General features: G+C 58.8%; 1 protein-coding gene across 9 annotated transcripts in view; it reads right to left on the bottom strand.

The window, feature by feature from the left end:
- Positions 1-4,574: 4,574 nt before the first annotated feature.
- The window catches only part of ARAP1 (ArfGAP with RhoGAP domain, ankyrin repeat and PH domain 1), a 63,737-nt gene continuing 49,585 nt past the window's right edge, over positions 4,575-18,726 (bottom strand). For 4 of the 9 annotated variants that reach the window (XM_045894371.3, XM_045894370.3, XM_054512112.2 and 1 more), the window contains 19 exons: positions 18,077-18,212; positions 17,699-17,801; positions 16,688-16,883; positions 16,365-16,416; positions 16,088-16,251; positions 15,743-15,955; positions 15,328-15,433; positions 14,727-14,874; positions 14,552-14,638; positions 14,396-14,464; positions 13,955-14,072; positions 12,482-12,595; positions 12,084-12,229; positions 11,538-11,570; positions 7,810-7,892; positions 7,104-7,154; positions 6,862-6,925; positions 5,491-5,640; positions 4,575-5,197 (listed from right to left, as the gene is read on the bottom strand). In XM_045894371.3, the coding sequence (XP_045750327.1) occupies positions 5,180-5,197; positions 5,491-5,640; positions 6,862-6,925; positions 7,104-7,154; positions 7,810-7,892; positions 11,538-11,570; positions 12,084-12,229; positions 12,482-12,595; positions 13,955-14,072; positions 14,396-14,464; positions 14,552-14,638; positions 14,727-14,874; positions 15,328-15,433; positions 15,743-15,955; positions 16,088-16,251; positions 16,365-16,416; positions 16,688-16,883; positions 17,699-17,801; positions 18,077-18,212 (2,051 nt within the window). In that variant the 3' untranslated portion in view covers positions 4,575-5,179. The other 5 variants (XM_054512109.2, XR_008507506.2, XR_008507507.2 and 2 more) reach the window with 5 other exon arrangements.

Here is an 18,726-nt window from a genome sequence, read left to right as displayed (position 1 = left end):
AGGATCAGAGAAAACACATGCAAAGCCTTAGCCCAGGAAGTGGTGGGTGCTTCATTGTGGCTTATCAGCATTATCATTTGCATCTGGCTGGAGACCTCCCAGATTGGAATGACCCCTTTGCCCCAGTAACCACTGACCCAGGTGGAAGGTGGGAACCCAGAGGAAAGAACCAATGTCTGAGAGTCAGAAGCCTGGCCAGACTTGCTGTGTTCCCCTGAGCAAGCCCCTGCCCTCTCTGGTCCTCAATCAATAAATGAGCTCTCAGTCAATGAAAGACCCTCAAGGTCCCCAGCTCTGGAGCTCATGTTTGCAAGAGAATCCACCCTCCCGCCCCCCACTGGGGATTCATGGCTTGTGGCACTGGAAGCTGGGGTGCAAGTACAGATGGTCAGGGTGGGGGTATCCTGGGCTGGTATGAGCTGGGGGAGGGCGCCAGCACAAGGCCCATCTCCTCAGAGCCGCTTGGCAGCTCCCAGGAGGCCATGGGGGGCCCCCTAAGAGGAGGGAGGCTGTGCCCACCCAAGCTGTGTTACCATGACGCTGGTCTCCATGGTGCCAGGCACACAGGAGGAGGGGCTGACGTGACAGGATCTGGAGGCTCAGGACCTTGGGTCCCCTAGGCCTGTCCTTCTGTCCCCATAAGCCCCCATGAGGTCCCCAACCGAAAGCCCCCAGGAGGGAGGGCAGGGAGGAAGCACGGTTTCTACCTCACGGGGTCGAAAGAGTGCCGAGAGGACTCCGAATGACTGAGGCGCAGGGAGAGAGAGACAGGAGCAGAGAAGTGGCAGAGAGGGAAGGATTGAGAAGCTGAGGAGACAGACGGAGGGAAAAGCGGGTGGTGGGGAAGGAGGACGCTGTAGTCAGGGAGTGGGATGTGCCTCCCAGGCTGACAAGTGGTGGGAGGGCCGTCCAGCCCATCTCTTTGGTCTCAGTGTTTTGAGGTGGTTGGTGGTGGGAGGACAGAGTGGAGGAGGAGAAGGGTGGGGGCAATTTTCCTAGAGAGCTTTGTTGTGGGGGCGTTCAGACACGTGCCGTGCGCGAGCATATCTGGAAGTGCAGGCTGAGGTGTGCAGGGCATGAGTGCGCGTGTGCGGCCCGTGTGCGCCCGCATCACCAGGTCTCCAGGGTGACAAACGGAGCAGGAGGAGCTGTAACCAGGGCAAAGAAAGTGTGGAAATTTCCACAAGCTCAGAGTGGCATGGGAGAGGGGACACGCCAGGGCTGGACCAGCTCGGGCTGACCAGGGGGCCCTGCTCTGGTAGCTCCTCCCCGGGCCTGGCCCTAGCTGGGGCCAAGTGACTGGGCATAGGCCCACATACTCTAAGTACGCACAGTATGGAAGAACAATCCAGAAGAGCTTCCTGAAGGAAGTGTCATATTGGAGGAGAGGTTGGGAGGTTCATGCCAGCCGTACCTATGTGTATATGTGCGACAGACAGACAGACATTCCCCAGATTAGGGCCTGGATCACACGTTGGTCACAGAGCTAGCTAAAGGAATAGGAATTATTCCTTGTTCTGCTGAGGGAAGACCCCAAGGAGCCCATTTGACTGGGATGTGGTTACATTTAAGAGGCAAAAAAGGCAAAGCCCCCAACACCAGAGGCATGGGGGACAGGACCCGGGGCACTTGAGCTGCACCCACAATGGGCTGATCACTGCAGGGTCACATCACCTTGCCCCTGGCTCATGCTGTTCCCTCTCCTGAAGACACCTTTCCTTTCCCTCTTAACTCCACCTGTAAAAATCTGCTCATCTTTGTAGCCTCACCTCCTCTGTGGAGTCTTTCCTCATCAATACCCCTGCCGGAAGGGCTCCCTCTCCCCCCCCCCGCCTCCAGCATTTACTTATCTGCTCCCCCTCAGTGTCCAGTAAAGCTCTGCACAAAGTACGTGTTCAAGAAGTGCTTGTTGAAGTAAAAGATATTAGGCCTGGAGAAGACTCTGGATGCTATGTCTCCCCAGACATGTTTGGGAAGGGGATTATCAAGGGATAGTGCTGGTACTTCACACATATTAGCTCATTTAATCCTCCCATTAGTAGGTACTATTAATATCTCCAAAGTAGATGAGAACAGTGAGGATCAGAAACCTCAGGAACTCAGCCAAGGTTCCAGAGCTTATACGTGGGAGCGTCGGCATCTGCCCAACTGGCATCCACACCCATGTTTTTCCAAAACTTCCAGCTGTGGGCAGGGGGCTCGGGAGCCACCAGAGCATGGGGCCAGGTGAGAAAGCCTCAGCTCCAGGCCTCCTGCCAATCCCTTGGATCTGGGGGAAGGAGGAGGCAGGGCCCATCTTCCCCTCCCCTGCCCCATTGATTTCCTGCATAGCCTGGGGGTCTCCGGAGGCCTGGAGGCCCTCCAAGGCTGCTGAACACTTTGCAGTGTGGGCAGGTTGAGCAGGAAGGAGGTAGCAGAGACAGACAGACAGATAGACAGACATCCCACCCCATCACCCAGCCCTTCCCCCCTTCCCTCCTCCCTCTCCCTCCATAATGCTCTCACCACCCAGACTGACTTGCCACAGCCTTTTCTCCCAGGGCTCACTGTGGTCCCCTGCGATCAGGCCGACTTGGGTCACCCGGTCCTTCTCTACCAACACCTCAACCTACCCTCACCCTGGCTTGCACCCCTCCCTACCATGTGCACCTGGCAAGGCTTCCAGTTTTCAGGGCCAGCTTGGGGGCACCTCCTCCTCCAGAAAGAGCTGCTCCCCACCCCTCAGCCGGTCTAGCTCTGGGATCTTCACACATCCTACCCCTCACCCTCCCCCCAATCCCAACCTCAAATATGTGAATATAAACCACTCAGGGTCCCAAGAGGTCCCATTTCTAGGAATCCTTGTGACCAAGACCAGCAGAGCCTCCTGCCCTAATCCACCCATCATCTGTTGTCATTGCCATAATTCATTAAGGTTGAGGCCTGAAGGCTCCTGTTGGGACGTCGTCCCCGATCCCAAGGGAAAGCACTTTATCATTAACTCCTGACAGTTCAGATCCCCTTTCCCAGGGGACATATGGGGCCACTTACAAGAGGAGAGAGAAGAGTTGAAATCAGGAGGGATGTGGAAGAGGGAGACCCCCTCCCCCTGAAAGTGGGATTGTAGAAATGGACCTCAGGCCTGATTCAGGAGAGCTATGTGACCTTGGGCAAGTCACCTCCCTTCTCTGAGCCTTTCTTCCTCTGCCAGGCGGAGACAGTGCAGAGAGCGCAGGTACTGACCCACAGTGGGTACTTGGAAAAGGGCTACTCTCTTTCCGGCTCCTAGATCACGGGAGTCCAAAGCACTTGGTGTTGCCTTCCAGAATATCACTAGTCTTGGAGTCAAAGGCAGGGCCCGTCCCACCCCACACTCCAACAGAACAAGGCCTGGGCCAGGACAGCCACACTGGGGTCTCCAGAACCTGTTCTGGGACCAGTAATGTTGAGCTATCCGTCCAGAACCTGTTCTGGGACCAGTAATGTTGAGCTATCCGTGGCTGCCCCCTGGTGGCCTAATTGAGTCACTGCAGCCTATCCCTGAGCCTGGGCAGTGACATTGGCCTCCTGGCATTGGGGCATTTCCAGTCTCACCCACCCTCTCTCTAGGCTTCAGAACTAGCTGGTCAGTCCAAGGCCAGATCCAGGGAAGAATTCCAGCCCCTGAGCACTTGGACAATAATCTTGTCCCAGCTGCAGGCAGGTAAGAGGGGGAGACTCAAGGGGCTTAGCCCCAGCCTGTGAAACTGGCCAGGAAACCCATTCCAGTCTGGCATCCACCTCCCCTTCTCAGGGGGAGGCTGAGCCTGGAACATGGAACCTGGAGGAACCTTCAGTTCCCAAGACCCCATCCATCCACTGGCCTTCCCCAGAGCCGGATCCTATGAATCAGAGGTCATGTGACCCATCTCCACCCCCTTTGCCCAGCCCCCATTGGCTGAGGCTAAGGTTGGAAGGTCAGCCTGTCTGCCTGCTGAGCCCCTGGAGAGAGGCCGGTAATGAGGCACTAGGCAGAGGCAGGAATGTGGTGTCTGGCCCCTTCCCAGGGAGTCCCAAATAGGTCTCTGAACAGCTCATTATCTCCCCCACTTGCCAGGGCCTTGTCTTCCTGGAGGAGATAACCAGGCAGTGCCCAGTGAGGGCAGCCTCCTGGGGTAAGGCAGGGCCCACCTCTTGAGGGGCATGCATAGGCATCAAGGGACACCTGAGACTCTTCTTCCTAATTTAATAAAGCTCCTGTGACTCTGTGACCTTGTGTCTCAGAGGAGCTGGTGGGGGGCTGCCCTGAGTCCCTCACAGGCTACACCCAGGCCCTGGCCCAGACTCTGGACTGCAGCAGGGAAAGGGGCTCGCTCCAGCTGGGGTCTGTCCTGGCCAGGGTCAGGACCAGCCTTCCCCAGCCTGGCTGCACAGGCGTGCAATGGGAATGGCATGGAGCTGGGCCGGGGCTCTGCCTGTGGCTAAACAGCTCAGGGCCCGGGTTCCCCCAGCTTCACAGCACTAGGCACTCACGTCTGGGCCTCCTGAACTCCTGGCCCCTCCTACACCAGAACACCTAAAACCCCCATCCAATCACAGGCCTCAGCAACACAGGATAAAATATACAGATATATTTATATTATCAAAAGGCCCCCAAAGTGGGGAAGGGGCACCAGGCAGCCTGGGCCCTCCCAGTCAGCCTAGACTGGAGGGGGCTCCTGAGGTCCCCCAGGCCCAGCTCTAGGCTACGGAGAGACATACCCAAGAGCTCCCTCCCCATCCCAGCTGAGTGTTCCTTTAGAGCATCCACTTTTTGCTGTTCTGGAGTTTGGGACAAGGGGGTGGGCACCCTTCCAGCGGGGCCCCAAGGCCTTGGGCCTCTGCAAGGATGGTGGTCCCCCAGAGTTCCTGACTGACGCCCATCCCATCTCTCCAACCCCTCAAACTCAGGGTGGGTGACCCTGGACAGGGGAGCAAGGCCAAGCCAGGAGGGCTGAGCACCTGGACAGAGCCCATGAGGGGTTCCTCCTCAGGCAGACCCTGCTGCCCTCCACTTCCTGGCCAGGGAACCCGGTGCTGCAGTCAGGATGTGGGGCGTGGGGGTGAGGCTTCCTCATGCGCCCCCTGCTGGCTCACACCGGGCACGTAGGGCATGAGGGTGTCCGAACAGGAAGGCTTCATGGCAGCAGAGTCCCAGAGGCAGGGGCTGGCTCCAGCGCGCTCAGACGTTGCGGAGGAGCTGTGGGAAGGCACAGAAGCCCAGATTCCATAAGCACTTTGTGAAGGTTCACAGGGGCCGGCGGCCACTCTGTAATGCTGGCCTGGGAGTGCTCAGGTCAGCTGGGGTCCCCCAGGGCCAGGCAAAGAGGGGACTCCTGTGAACTACGCGGACCAAAAGAGCCTGTCAGGATTGGTAGGAGGACAGAGGGAGGGGGCAGGGCGGGGGCAATCAGAAGTGGAGAGGTGACTCAAGTGGAAGGTGGACCCAGCCAGGCCCCGGCCCTCTGCCCGCAGGGACTGAAAGCCACTCACAGAAAGGGGGTCCGCAGCAAAGGCGGCCACACTCCGGCGCATCTCGTTCTCACTGCCACGCAGGGGGATCAAGGACACGCTGCCCAGCCGGACCTCAGGCACTGCCCGGGACACACGGGAAGGCTCCGAGGGCCACACCAGGCCGTCGTGCTGGGGAGCAGGTAAGAGGAGGGCACTCAGCTCAGCCGGACGCTCAGCTCCTGGTCCACCCGCCCTTTCCAGAAACGCCTCCAGCTATGAGCCGAGGTGACACCCTCAGCTTTGATCCCAGTCAATATGAGAAGCGGCTGTTAGAGGAGAACATGACGGTATCCCTGGCAAAACGCAGCCAGTGATGTTACCCCACAAACTCCCACCTCCAGGTCCACAGATTGCTCCAAGAATGCAGCACCAAGAAGACCATTCTAGAGGAACGTGTGTGCCTCCTTTCACCAGGAACCGAGAAAGCCACCTGTTACCCTTTAGGCTTGACTACCAAGAAGCTCAGGGCTAAAAGGGTGCAGCTTAGGGCCCTGGTACAGTTCTGTCTCCCCTTTCCCCAGATAATTCTGAGCTCTCATTTAAAATCTATGGCTGGAGTCCACCCCCCTCCCCCCACCCTGGCCCTGCGCTGGCTCGAAGCCCTTCCTAGCCTGTTCCCACCCGGCCCACTGCAGCGGCCACCTGACTCCCTCAGTTCCTCCTCCCCTGCACGCCGCATCCAGAATGAGACCTCTCTGACGCAAACCTGCACACCATTTTCTTGCTTCAAACTCTCCCTTCAAACTGCTGACTAGGTCAAATTCGGCTTCCTGGGAATGGCCTTTAAGGCTCTTTGAGATCTGGCTCCTGACTCCCTCCCTTTCCAGCGTCAACTTCTGGCACTCCTGGTTTCTCTCTTTGCACCCTGCCGGGCAAGCTGTGGTTCTCTTGCCATGCCTTTGCATCAACTGTTCCCTCTGCCTAGAAGCCGCCCCCCACCACCCCCTTTGCAGGGTGAAGGCTTCGTCATCCTCAGACTCAGCTCCCGAGACACCCCCTCCCTGCCGCCTTCCCCACCCACCCGCCACCTCCCCCAGGTAGGGTCCCCGGGCTTTTCTCTGTCTCCACACACTGATCACACTGGGCTACTGAACAGGCCACTTCGAGGTCTGTGTTCCTTTCCACCTGGGGAGCGCCTGAGGGCGGGGGTCTGCACCCTCTGTCTCTAGCATGCCTGGCTTGGGGCTGGACCAGCATGGCCTCTAGGAAGGGCTTACTGAGTGAATGAACAAATGAATTAAAAGCAACTTAAAATCTGCTTGAAGCAATTGGTGGCCTATATAGTGAAGAAACAAACATACCCATTGCCCAGAATGGAAGCCTCCCAGGACCCCACCCTCCTCCTGGTACCTGCACAAAGAGGAAGGTGGCAAACCACTCCCGGAGTTCCATCTGCGTCTCACAGCAGAGGTACCTGTGGGGTAGGGCACAGATATGGACACTGCCAAGGCTGAGCAGGGAACACCCTGCCTGTCTCCCCAGCCCAGGGCCTCCGGGCAGGGCACAGATGTGGATAGTGAAGGGACCCAACCAAAGGGGACACGCAACCATCCCTCCTCAGCCTGGGGTCTCAGGCCAGGGCCCTCACTCACCACTGCTGCTTCTCATGCTTCTCAGTCTCATGCACCACTGTGAAGCCCCAGCTGCAGGGGAGGGGCAGGTGGAGTCATTTGTCAGCCCACGGAGGCCTCCCAGCCCAGGTGCCCAGGACAGAGCCCAGACGCCTGGGCCAGAGCCAGGGAGCAGAGGTCAGGGCCTTCTTGCAAGCACAGCACATTCTGGCCACCACCTCTTCCTCTCAGCCCACACCAGCCTCCCAGGCCCCTGGCTCCCCACCCCCTAGTCCCTGTGAGACAACCAGGCACAGCCTGCGGGAGGAGAGGAGAAAGTCAGGAAACCAGGTCTAGCGACTGCAATTAATAACAATAATGGTGGCCTTGCATCACTTTCCATCTCAAAAACATACAGCCACCCTCTGAAACAGGTGTACCATTATTTTCTGCCTTCTACAGATGTGGGAAGTGAGGCACAGGAAGGGCCCAGAGGTAGTGGGTGACAGGATTTCAATCCAGGCCAGTGGTTCGCAAACATGAGCAAGCATCGGAGTCCCCTGGATGGCTTGTTACCACACAGACTGCTGGCCCCACCCCCAGGGTCCATGACTCAGCAGGTCTGGGGTGGGGCCGAGAGTCTGGGAGACCATACCCTCAGAACTATGGTGCCAACCCCTGTCAAGTTCAAAGCCCCGCCACCCCCCCAATCGGTTCTGAGCTCTCACAGGCCCCAGCCCCAGCTCACCAGGTGGGTGGCCGCAATTTCTTCTTCACTCCCAGGTAGACTTTGAGACTCCTGACAGGCCACTCCTTCTCAGGCCGGTGACTCTGGGATGGGGGAGGGCAGAGGGACGGCACCCAGTCAGTGGGGGCAGGAATTGGGGTCACTGTGTACCTCCCACCTCCCTCTCCCCAGCCCTCTTTGCATCCCAGCACAGGGAACCTCCTCCAGGAAGCCTTCCAGACAAAGCCCTTCCTGTTCACGATCCAGCCCAACTGAGCCCCCCAGGCCTCTCTCCCTGCAGCGGCATCAGACAGTCAACCCTCAGTCCCCGCAGCGGCTGTCCCCGCAGGACGACACAGAGCAGTGATCCCCAAGCCCTCCCTGCTGCCCTGCAAACCGGAGAATGGACTCGCAGCATCAGCTGACCCAGACTGTCTGTGGAGGGAGAAGTCTGCACATCACCCTCCGCACCAAACTGAAGGAGCGCGTAGGACCTAAGAACCCCAGCTGGCTGCTTCAGTGCGTCTGTCTCCGGTCATTCATTCCTCACCCCTCTCCACCCCACGGAGGCTCCAGGGTTGACCGTGTGAACAGCTACTAGCTCTTGGGTTCCACCAGGGGAAGGCTCATGACTCACGCTGAAGCAGGATGGCTCTTTGGTAGACCAAAGGAAGAACTTTCCAGTGGTCTAGGTCAGGCAGGGAGAGACCGATGTACTGGGGAGGGGCAGCAGATCACTGACAAGCACACCTCTGGCCCCCCGGCCCTGCACATGGGTCCGGCCTTGGAAGGAGCAGGCTGGTTCCAAGGCAGAGGTATGGGAGCAGTGACCCCCAAGGAAGAGGCGGATTGGGGGTCAAGCTAATGAGCCTTCCTCTTGCTTTGGGGGCCACCTGCTCCAAGCCCTGCCCCCACCAGGCACCCCAGGCAGCAGCCAGGCACCAGGGTGGATGGTAGGGGAGGGGACTCACTTACAACCAAAACTGGGGGTCAAAGATTGAGCCGCCTCCACCCTGCTCCCACCACTGCTCCCAGCCACCCCCAGGCATGGCTCCACAGGGGACTAGAGGATGGCCAGGGAGGTGGAAAGTTCTGGGGATTGGTAGACTCCCTGTGAGGCTACTAAAGGATGGGCTGCCTAGGGATGAGGGGAGACCTGGGTGCTGTCAGAGGGGATGTAGCTTAAGAGGACTTACTAGGACCTACTGCCCTGCTTTTACCCTGATCCTCCCTGAGAACTAAGGCCCTGATGGAGAAACCCTATGTCTCCTACACATAGCACCTGACCTGACAATGGCTATGTGCCCAAGAGGGCCTGGAGCAAACTGGGCTGCAGGCAGGAGGGCATGGGGCAGTGGGATGGGAAATCAGGCTGCGGAGACTGGGCAAACACAGTGTGGGTGAATACAACAAAGAAGAAAACCTCCATGCAGGCAGGGAAGAAGCCAGGCCGAGAGCACTAAAGACGTCAGACGGCAGGTTGGAAGGAACCAGGTCATGGGGGTAAAAAGACTGGAGACAGGGGTCATGAAAGAAATGGGTGTGCAGGCAGGGAAAACAGCAGGCTCGGGGCAGGACGGGGGGAAACTAGGTTGCAAGTACGGAAGGCAGCAGGCTGAGGGAATGGAAAGCAGGCTGAGGGCCTGGAAGAAGTTGAGCTGTGGGTGCCAGGGAAAGAGAACCAGAAGCAAGGGGTAGAGTGAGTTGTGAGTGGAAGCAACAGGCTCATGGGTGTGACACAGGAATGACGATGGTTCTAGTCAGGGTTTGGAGATAACTGTGGGAGTCAAGGAATTCAAGCCAGGCTGTGGCTCCCTGAGAATTCAAAAAACACTGTCCTCAGACCTCCCCTTCCTCAGGCTCTGGTGTGTGTGGGCTGGCGTATGCGTGGCGCACATGTGACAGGACAGTGGCTGAGGTGGGGAGGGGGAGGGGGACATCAGTCAATGTGGGACGTCGTTTCTAATCAAACAGCTCATGTTTCCTGCATCTCTGAGGTATGAGGTCACTGGAAGAGAATAAAGTTCACCCCTTGATGCTCAAAGATCTCTGCTGGAACCAAGATTTTTCTAGAATGTGACTCTCCAAGGTGTTTAACAATGGAAAGATGCCCGGGACGAAGCATCTTCCATTTAACATATCCTGAATTGCTGGATATTGTCCCAATTTCAAATATTCGGTCTGTTGTACCATAAACCAGCAAATACCAGAATTACCAACACATCAGTAGCCCAACCACACCCTCCTGGGGCTTCTGTCAGGGCGAAGGGGCTGGCTGCCATTCAGAGAGCACCACTTGGCCCTGCACTGAGCAGCCCAGCTGCTGAGGCCTTGATTCCTGTGTTTCAGGGAATAAAGAGCTTAAACTCTGATGCTAACACACCTGAGTTTGAATTCCAGGTTACCACCTAGAGATTGCCTTAGGCAAGTCACACAAAGCCTGTTTTCTCGCCTGTGAAATGGGGACAATATCCAATATCCCTCCTCAGGAAGGACAATAACGAGATTACGTGTCCTAGTACGTGGAGGGCTGGGCACCAAATCTAGCTCGATAAACATTAGATCTTTTTCCTTCTTCTAGTTCTCCTGACTTCTCCCCTCCATGCTAAGGGGTCAGCAGCTGCTTCTCCAGGTGCCTCGGCCATCCTCCTTCTCCTCTGCCCACACTGATGGTCTTGCTCTGCGCCAAGGGGCTCATACAAAGAGGGGGTCAGGGACATAACATCCCAGAGCCAAGGGAGACTGACGGGAGGGGTGAACAGACCCAGAAGTAAGTAATCATAGAGGGAGGCAAAAGAGAGAAGACCAGGCATTCCCCACAAGGGTCTGTAGGAGCCCAGACTGCATTAGTAGAGGTAGAATGTGCAAAGAGAGGGAGGTGAGGGTCCTAGTCTATCTGCTCTGCTCCGTCCATGGCAGCTAGGCCTGTCCAGTGTCCTCAGGAGAGGCAAGGGGCAGGAAGGACAGAGGCTGTGCAGCTGAGTGGTAGAGGCAGCTGTGGGAGCTCAGGCTAGAACGCTGGGCTTGGAAACACATTTCCGCTGCCCACCTCTGCAGACATCTATGCTTTGTGGCCTGAGGCATAGCTGGGACCCACAGGGCCATCACAGGAGGCAGGCTCTCAGCTGAACTGGAGGAAGGGCCTTCTCCCAGGCAGAACTATCCCTCTAGGAACAGCGCAGTCCCGAGGGAGGAGTGGATAAGCTCCCCTCTCCCAGGGGTGTGCACGTAAGGGCTGGCAAGCAGCCAGGGAGGCTGAGCAGGAACTCCTACCCCAGGTGGGATTATACCACAAGCCTAGGCAGTCCCAGCCCAGCATTGTAGGATCAGGGCGGCGGGGGGGCAGGGGGGGGGGGCAGGGGGGCGGTACAGACGTTCTGATAGGCTAGAAACTCTCTGCAGGGTCAGGAAGAGGATGGCTCCAGGGCTGGCGGAAGATGAGGATCAGACTCTAATTCAAACCTAGGGGCCTCCGCTCCTGGCTCCACAGCCTCCACATGGAGTTCTCTGCAAAGCATCACACTGATGGGGGTTCTACCCTGGGGAAAGGACTCTGGGGCAGGGCTGGCGATGAAGGGCAGGAGCCTAGGGCACAAGCCACAGGGTGGGAGCCCGTGCTGACTGGCAAGGGGTCAGGGAACCATGCCTGGGGGCGGCCAAGAACTCTGGCTGTGTCCCCACGCTCCCACCAGGCTCGCTTGGCCCCCAGGCGGTGTAAGGAAGCTGGCAGTTGGCTCACAGCTACTCACGGTCTCAGGGGCCCCGCTCCACGACCTCTGGCTCTGTTTGATAGAGGATCAGGGTTATGGAAGAAGGAGGTCCGGGTCCAGAGCCAGGACAGTGTGTGCAGTGATGGGCTGGGGCAGGTACGTACAGAAGATGTGGGAGGCAGGGTGCCAAGATGTGGGAGGACACCTGGCATGTGGACAGAGTGGGCATGGAGGAGGGACAACCTGTGAGGTGGCGGGGCCTGCAGGGGCCGAAAGTGGGGGCTGTCACCATGTAGCATGTTCTTGTAGGTGCCACGACAAGGCACAGGCGAGACGGCATGAGCCTGATGTGACGGCATCCAGGTGCTAGAGCCTGGTGGGGCCACGAGGCACAGAAGAGTGGCCACCGAGGGCCACCGCGGAAGGGTCCCGAGAGTCTCTAGCTCTCCCCCGCCACTGTGCCATCCCGGGCCCTGCGATGGGGATGCTCCCACTGGCAGACACTGGCAAATGTTTGGAAACAGGTGTGTGAGCACACCTGGATGCCAGTGCTCATTGCACGGCCGGACCCCCGGGGTCACTTACCCGGATCTCCTTGTAGAGCCGCAGGCAGCTGCTGTTCAGGATGAAGTATCGATCGTGAAAGCCACCTGAGGGCAGGCCCAGGCCCAGGAGGCTACGGTCCTCACGGAACTTCATCATGCCGTGCTTGGTGTCGCCCACATGGCTGGCTGGGGGAAGACTGGAGTGGGCATGGGCTGCCCCGACACCCAGCCCAAGGACACGGACATCCAGGGAAGGGTCCCAGGATGAAGAGAACCACCCCAGCCTGTCCCGGCCACCAACGAGGCCTGACCGCGAGGCACCCTCTGCCTGAGCGGCTCCTGCCGAGCACCAGCAGCTCCTGCCCAGCCCTGCTCCAGCTGAAGGGACCCACCAGCCTGCCCAGCCCTGTGGGCAACCCCCCCAGGTGCACCACCTACCCAGGTACAGCAGCATGGCCTCCATGGACTGGTGCTTCTTCACCACCAGGTAGCTGTCTGTGCCCAGCCCGTGCAGGATGGGCAGCACCTTCTCCGCAAAGTGCAGGGGGCGCTCTGGGGAGAGGTCGCACCCGCTGTTACCACGTGGCCTCACAGCACCGAGGCCTGGCGTGCACATGTAGCACCTACATGTCCCCGGGCTCCGTCCACTCCCAACGCCTACTAGCACCGTCACATGCCACCAGCAGGACCGTCCTTTCCACCCCCGAGCTTCAGGCTCAACACATCTGGCTGGGACCAAAGCTGCTCCAACCCGCATGTCTAAAAGCAAGCCAGCGATCCTTCCTGTGTGTCCCCATCAAGGAAAACACCACCCACCAAACCACTCAAGCCAGAAACAAAGCCTCCCCATCTTCCCTCCATATGTCGAATCTCTTTGCTTCTGTCCATCATCGTTGCCACACTGGCCCATGTTACCATTTGTCCTTGGACTAATGCCGTGGCCTTCCATGTGATCTCCAGCATGTGTTTCATTTCCCGCCCCCACCTCTCCGTACCCAACAGCAAGGAACAACCTCTCCAAACTCCCATCGCTAACCCTTGCATCGTGGTCAGGCCCAGTGGCTGCCTCTGTCTCTGTCTCCAGCCCCACCCCATGACACGACCCCTTCACTGCCACCTCAAGCTCCTCGAAAGGGTGATGTCCATGGCTACCCCAGGGCCTTTGCCTGTGCTGCTACGACTGCCCAGAGGCACTCTTCTTCCCCCTTTACCAAGTAACTCCTATTCGTCTTCACCTCCCAGCACGGGGACTCCAAAGCCTGAGCGCCTGAAAACTCCGGCGGCGCTGTGGCCCTTTCCTGCACCGCAGTTATCACAGCCTTAGTTGTACGATTATCGCAACGATCACGGCATTCATGTCCCTTCCAGACCACACTAACCCCCGCGAGGGGAGGGATGGTGTGTCTGGCTCCCCGGCCCAGTGGCTGGCACTCAACAAATCACAGGAACAGATACACCCTCATCACCACTGCTATTCAGACCATCCTTCATCCTAAAATGCCTTCATCACCCTCTTCACCACCATGGCTCCCTCACACTGCCGTCACCATCACCCTCACAAACACCACCACACCCCACCCCGCCCCGTCCCTCTTGTGTGGTCATCACCACTACTACTCCCTTCATCGCCAATCCCATTAACGAATTCAGCACCACCCCCTCGAAAGCAACACCATTCTGACACCGAGAAAGCATCGTCATACCTCCTCCACTGCCCTTCCCATCAGCCACATTACAGCCATCCCCTCAAACTCTGCCAGCATACTATCACCAACGTCACTGAGATGACAGTGAGACAGCAGCATCCATCCTCCAACACTCCCTTGGCCACCACTGTTGCCACACTGTGGGTTGCAGCCCAGACAGGTACGGGCCATGCCATACTCTGCCCCAACCCTGGTGGCCACCCACCTGCCTCCTCCCTCTCATTGACCTCGAAGCAGGTCCAGTAGTCCCTCTCCCTGATGCCCACATTCCTGCGATCCAGGATCTCCAGGGTGAGCTCCTCAGCTGTCATGGATGCTGGGATCTGCGGTGGCCGAGGAGGAAGAGGTCAGCCCGCACCCCCACCCCTGCCCCTGCTCTGCCCCAACCTCACCGTGTGATCCAGGGGCTGAGCCCACCCTTCAGGTCCTCTAGAGTCCTGGGATGCTGGGGGAGTGTCTCTAAGTACCCCTGAGGAGCTGGGTGGGGAGGAGGCAAAGAGACGGGCCCTGGCACCAGCCACATACAGGTTCCAAAGGAGGGTTCCCCCTTGGGTTGGAAGCTCTGCTCCCCTGGTCACCTGAGCCTATTATGCCTGGCCCAACCTGACTTTCCTGGTCCCCTGGCTTCTAGGTCCCTAGCCCCCACCTTGATATGCTGTTCTGTGTCCGCCTTCTTCTCCTCCAGGTACACTGTGCAGATGAAGTCACCGGCATGCTGTGAGGAGACAGGGCTGAGCTAGAGGTCTGGGCAGTGGGTGCAGGCAGCTGTCCCGAGCCCCCTCACCCAGGCCCTGTCTTTCACCTGGGTCCCACTGGCAGTGCCAGCCACACGCATCTTCACAATGGCAGTGATCTCCTCCCGCTGTTTCCTCAGCTCCTCCTCATCTACCTTCGGTGGGGTGGGGGGAGACACAGATGATCACTGCCACGCAAGAGGCTCATCCCTGCCCTCCACTGCCCACTGGCCAAGAACGCACACTGAACACCACCACATAGTGGCTGATGAGGTCTTCCACCACACGGCCAGCCTTGTAGTCCTGCCCATCGGTCTGGAAGAGCGTGGGTCCAAACACAATAGCCAAGTTGTGTGTGTTCATCTGGTTTGTGTCTGAGAAGCACTGGACGCTGGACAGGGAAAGACAGAAGGCATGAGTGAGAAGTACAGTCCAGAACCTCCCCACTTCACCTTCCCAGTTCCAAGCAGGTCCCCGACTGGCTCCTGGAGTCAGGTCAGGGAAGGTCCTGGTCAGAGTGCACCACTAGTTAAGGGGAAGTGGCAACAGTCTTTCTGGCCATGTCTTCGGTCCTGGGGAGGAATAGAGCTGGGAAGCTGGGAGATCTGGCCAAGGTCCCCTGGGTCCTAGGTGAAATTTCCTCTATTCCCCGCCCCCCCCCCCTCCACCAACCCCCTGCAGGAAGTAAGTTGGGAGACAAAGTTCCAAAATCAGGGCACATCAAAGTCAACATTCAGTTTCCAGGCCTACCTGGTTCTGAGGAGAGGGCAGTTGGCCAGGTTGGGAGTAGAAGAATCTTTCCCACCCCATCCCCCCCAGAGCCATACAATAGTACGCTGCTCACCAGTACAGGTGGCTGATAAGGGCCTTCACTGTGGCGCGGTTGACTGGAGGCAGGCGAGCCAGGAGCTCTCTGTACCTGGAGACCTTTTCCTCCTCATCCTCAATCTCTGGGTTGGGAGAGATAGATCAGGTCAAGAAGCCCCCCTCCCCCCCCCCCCCAGCCATCTCCCCTGTCCCACCCCTCTGGCTGCTCTGCCTCTCATCCCAGGGGACAGCACTTCCTGATTCTGTTTAGAGTGACAACGGAAGGAGCAGCAGAGGAAGGGAGGGGAACTGGAGCTTGTCCCCTGGGGCATGCCTCGTCCAAGTGTCCAAGTGCATGGATGGACAGTGGAAGGGAGGGAATCTGGGATGGGAGTGGCCCAGCCAGCAGCACTAGCCCGGGTCTCGGGCTGGACAAGGACTGCGGGGCCCACCTGAGGTGTCCAGCCAGGCCAGGCGCTGGGCGCGAGTGAAGAGCCCATCGGGCAGGTCTCGCAGGAAGCGCTTGAGTGCTGAGGAGACATCGTCCACGTGCTGCTCCCCCTCCTTGAGGCGCACAGACCGAGCGTCCTGCCGCAGGCTCTCCAGCAGCCGCTGAGTCTTTGACGTCTGCCCACACTTGCGGTAGATGCCCTCCGACGTCAGGCCTGGAGAGGGGTGGGACTGAGCCGGGGGCGGGACCTCACAGCTAGGCCAGGGCGATGCTGGGAAGGTGGGGCTTGGCCTGGAGGGCAGTCTCGCGGGTGGGGCGGGGCCTGTGTCACGGGGGCGGGGCTCACCACACTGCGTGATGTAGTCCACACAGCGGTACACAATCACGGGGATATCGGAGTCTCCGAGCTGCTGCTCCGACAGCGTGTCCCCCGAGCTGGCCGCTGCTTTCTGGATGGCCCCCAGCCAGCCCGTGAAGTCCAGCCGTCGCTCCCCCTGGATGTACAGCGTCCTGGGTGTGGAGGGAGAGTCGGTCACTTGGGGGCTTACCCCTGTCCGACCCCCCAACAAGCCTCTCAGACTGCTCCAGGCTTCTCAGAGGCCCCCACGGAGTCCAGGGCTCACCTCCTTCGCTCCACCAGCACCAGCACTTGGTTCTCGCTGTCCCCTTGGACGGCTGTGGAGGGGCCGGTCAAGGTGAGGCCCGGTTCATGGTCCCCAACCGACTCCCTCCTGAGGCTCTCTGGGCACAGAGGTCCCTGGGACCCACCCCCCAATACATGGAGTTGCTGAGATAAACCCCAAGGGCAGGAGAGGACATAAGAGGGTAGGCTGGCTCCTTCTAGCCAGGCCAGGGTAGAGTTCAGACTTCCAGGGAGGCGCTGGGGGCCTGGGAGCCCAGGATAGGGTGCCCTAGAAGTTAGGGGCCCAGGGCTGGGTCCACGCACAAAGCTCCTGCAGTTTCCGAAGTTGTAGCGGCTCCTCGCAGGGTCCCTCTGGGAAGACAGCACGGAGCTCAGAGCCAGTGAGGGAGAACCAGCCCTCCTGGGCCCGCTGTAGGCTCAGGCCAGCTTTGTAGGGTAGGCGCCCAAGCCGCTCAAAATCCCGGGTCAGCAGATCTTCAGCCAAGGGAGGTATGAATGCCTAGTGTGGAGGCCAGGAGAAAGGGAAGGTAGCCAAGGAGACCGCATCAGCCAACAGCCCTGCCTGCCTGGGACCCTCCAGCTCTTTGGCTCGTGGGCATGTGCCAATTTCTCACCCAGCTATCTCCTCTCTCTTCCCCAGGGCAGAACCCAGCACAGTTCATGAACTCAGGTATCATGCCCCACTTCATACCCACTCTGAGGTGTCCTCCTCTGGAAAATGTTCCCAGACACCTTCAGGGATGCCCCTCCTCTGCCCTCTGTTGCAGCACTGATAACTGTATTGTTGCTGTCTGGGCCCCATCTGTCTCCCCCACCAGCAAAGGAACCACCGAAGAGCCAGGACCAAGACTGGTTCAGCTGGGTGCCCTGGGCTCAAAGGACTGACCATCAGAAGGCTCACAGATGACTGATAAAGCAAATAAGAGTCACAGGCCCTCACAGCATAGGGGGACCCTGTAGGGCACCTGGCTCTGGTCCCCAGGGGAGAGCTCTGCAGCCTCCTTCTTCCAGAACAAGGAACTCACTCCCTCTGGAGTCAGTACTGTCCATCCTAAGATGGCTCTGTTATTCATTATTAAACATGTATTGAGCACCGATGGAGTGCAAGGCCCACAGCCCTTCTTCCACAGGTCTCCTGACCTCCCAGCTAGGGGACTGCAGATTATGTTGGGCCCTTGGCCCAAGCAGCCTGCCCTATGTCTGCTCCCTTCATTCATGAGGTAGGGGAGCTGGGGTACCTGGGTACCTGGACTCAGGAGGTCCTACCCTGGGCCCTGTCAGACTCCCCACACCTGCCCACTAACCCAGGCCCACCTTAGCAATGCACTTGACCCACTCACGAGCCAGCTCTGCACTCTCCAGCCCAAACAGGTATAGCCGCTCTCCCTCTGTGTACACCTCAAAGGTGTGCTCAAAGCTGTAGATACACAAGCCAGGATTCAGGCCCACCCAGCCCAGCCATGACCCACCCCACGCAGCCCTGCCTCCACCCCCTGCCCACTGTCCTTTCTTGGCCCCCTAAGAGGTGGTGGGAAAGCCCTAGCCTGGGGCCTCAGGAGACCCGGCTCCAGCCCCAGGTTGCTGTGTGCCCCTGGGAAGGTTCTGCCCCTCTCTGGGCCTTTTCCGTTTCCTCAATCGGGGGTTAGACCTTACGGCAATAACAGTCTGTGATTCAGCCCCAGGGGTGCTCACCCATGGGTGTCAGGAGGGGGCACTGCCAGGCACACAATCTCGCTGGCCCGAATCTCCCCGTTGGGGGTCACTGCCCGCTCATTCTCATAGTAGCTCAAGACCCCGTCGCTAAGGACACACCAGCGTCGGCTGAACTCTGGGGAGAAGTTGGGCAGGGGAGACATGAGGGAGCCCCCACCCTCCCCTGAAAACCACCTCTGTATCCTCCCTGGGCCCCCAATCCCACCTGACCCGTGTCCTCTTCACTCTAACTCACAAGCTTCCCCCAGTTCCATCCTCCTCCCTGCAGCCCGCCACCCCAGCCCAGCCCACACCTCTCCCCTGGACTGCTGCAGTGACTTCCTCACTGGTTCCTAGTCTCACTTCTTCCAAGATTCAAAAGTGATCTAGGTAAAACCAGACTCCGTCCTTCCTCTGCTCAAAACCTTTCCATGCCCCCCTCCCCTTATCCTATATTCCTTACGCTGGCATTCAAGGCCCTGCTGGGTCTGCCCCCACCCACCTCTCCAGCTGCCTCTCTGACCACTCCTGGGCACCTCACCCTCCCCACTTTTGCTTACCTTGTTCCCTCCACCCACACCCTCCACCCTCCGAGTCCAGCCCACATGCCACAGGAAGCTTCCATGCCCACCCTGCGCTCTCGCCCTTCC

The sequence above is a fragment of the Mirounga angustirostris genome, unplaced genomic scaffold (assembly GCF_029215605.1).
Source record: "Mirounga angustirostris isolate CCGP_5_RB_7025 unplaced genomic scaffold, mMirAng1.0.hap1 SCAF_13, whole genome shotgun sequence".
Taxonomy (NCBI): Eukaryota; Metazoa; Chordata; class Mammalia; order Carnivora; family Phocidae; genus Mirounga; species Mirounga angustirostris.
Note: the sequence above shows the minus strand (reverse complement) of the source record. Positions and strands in the feature narration are given on the sequence as shown.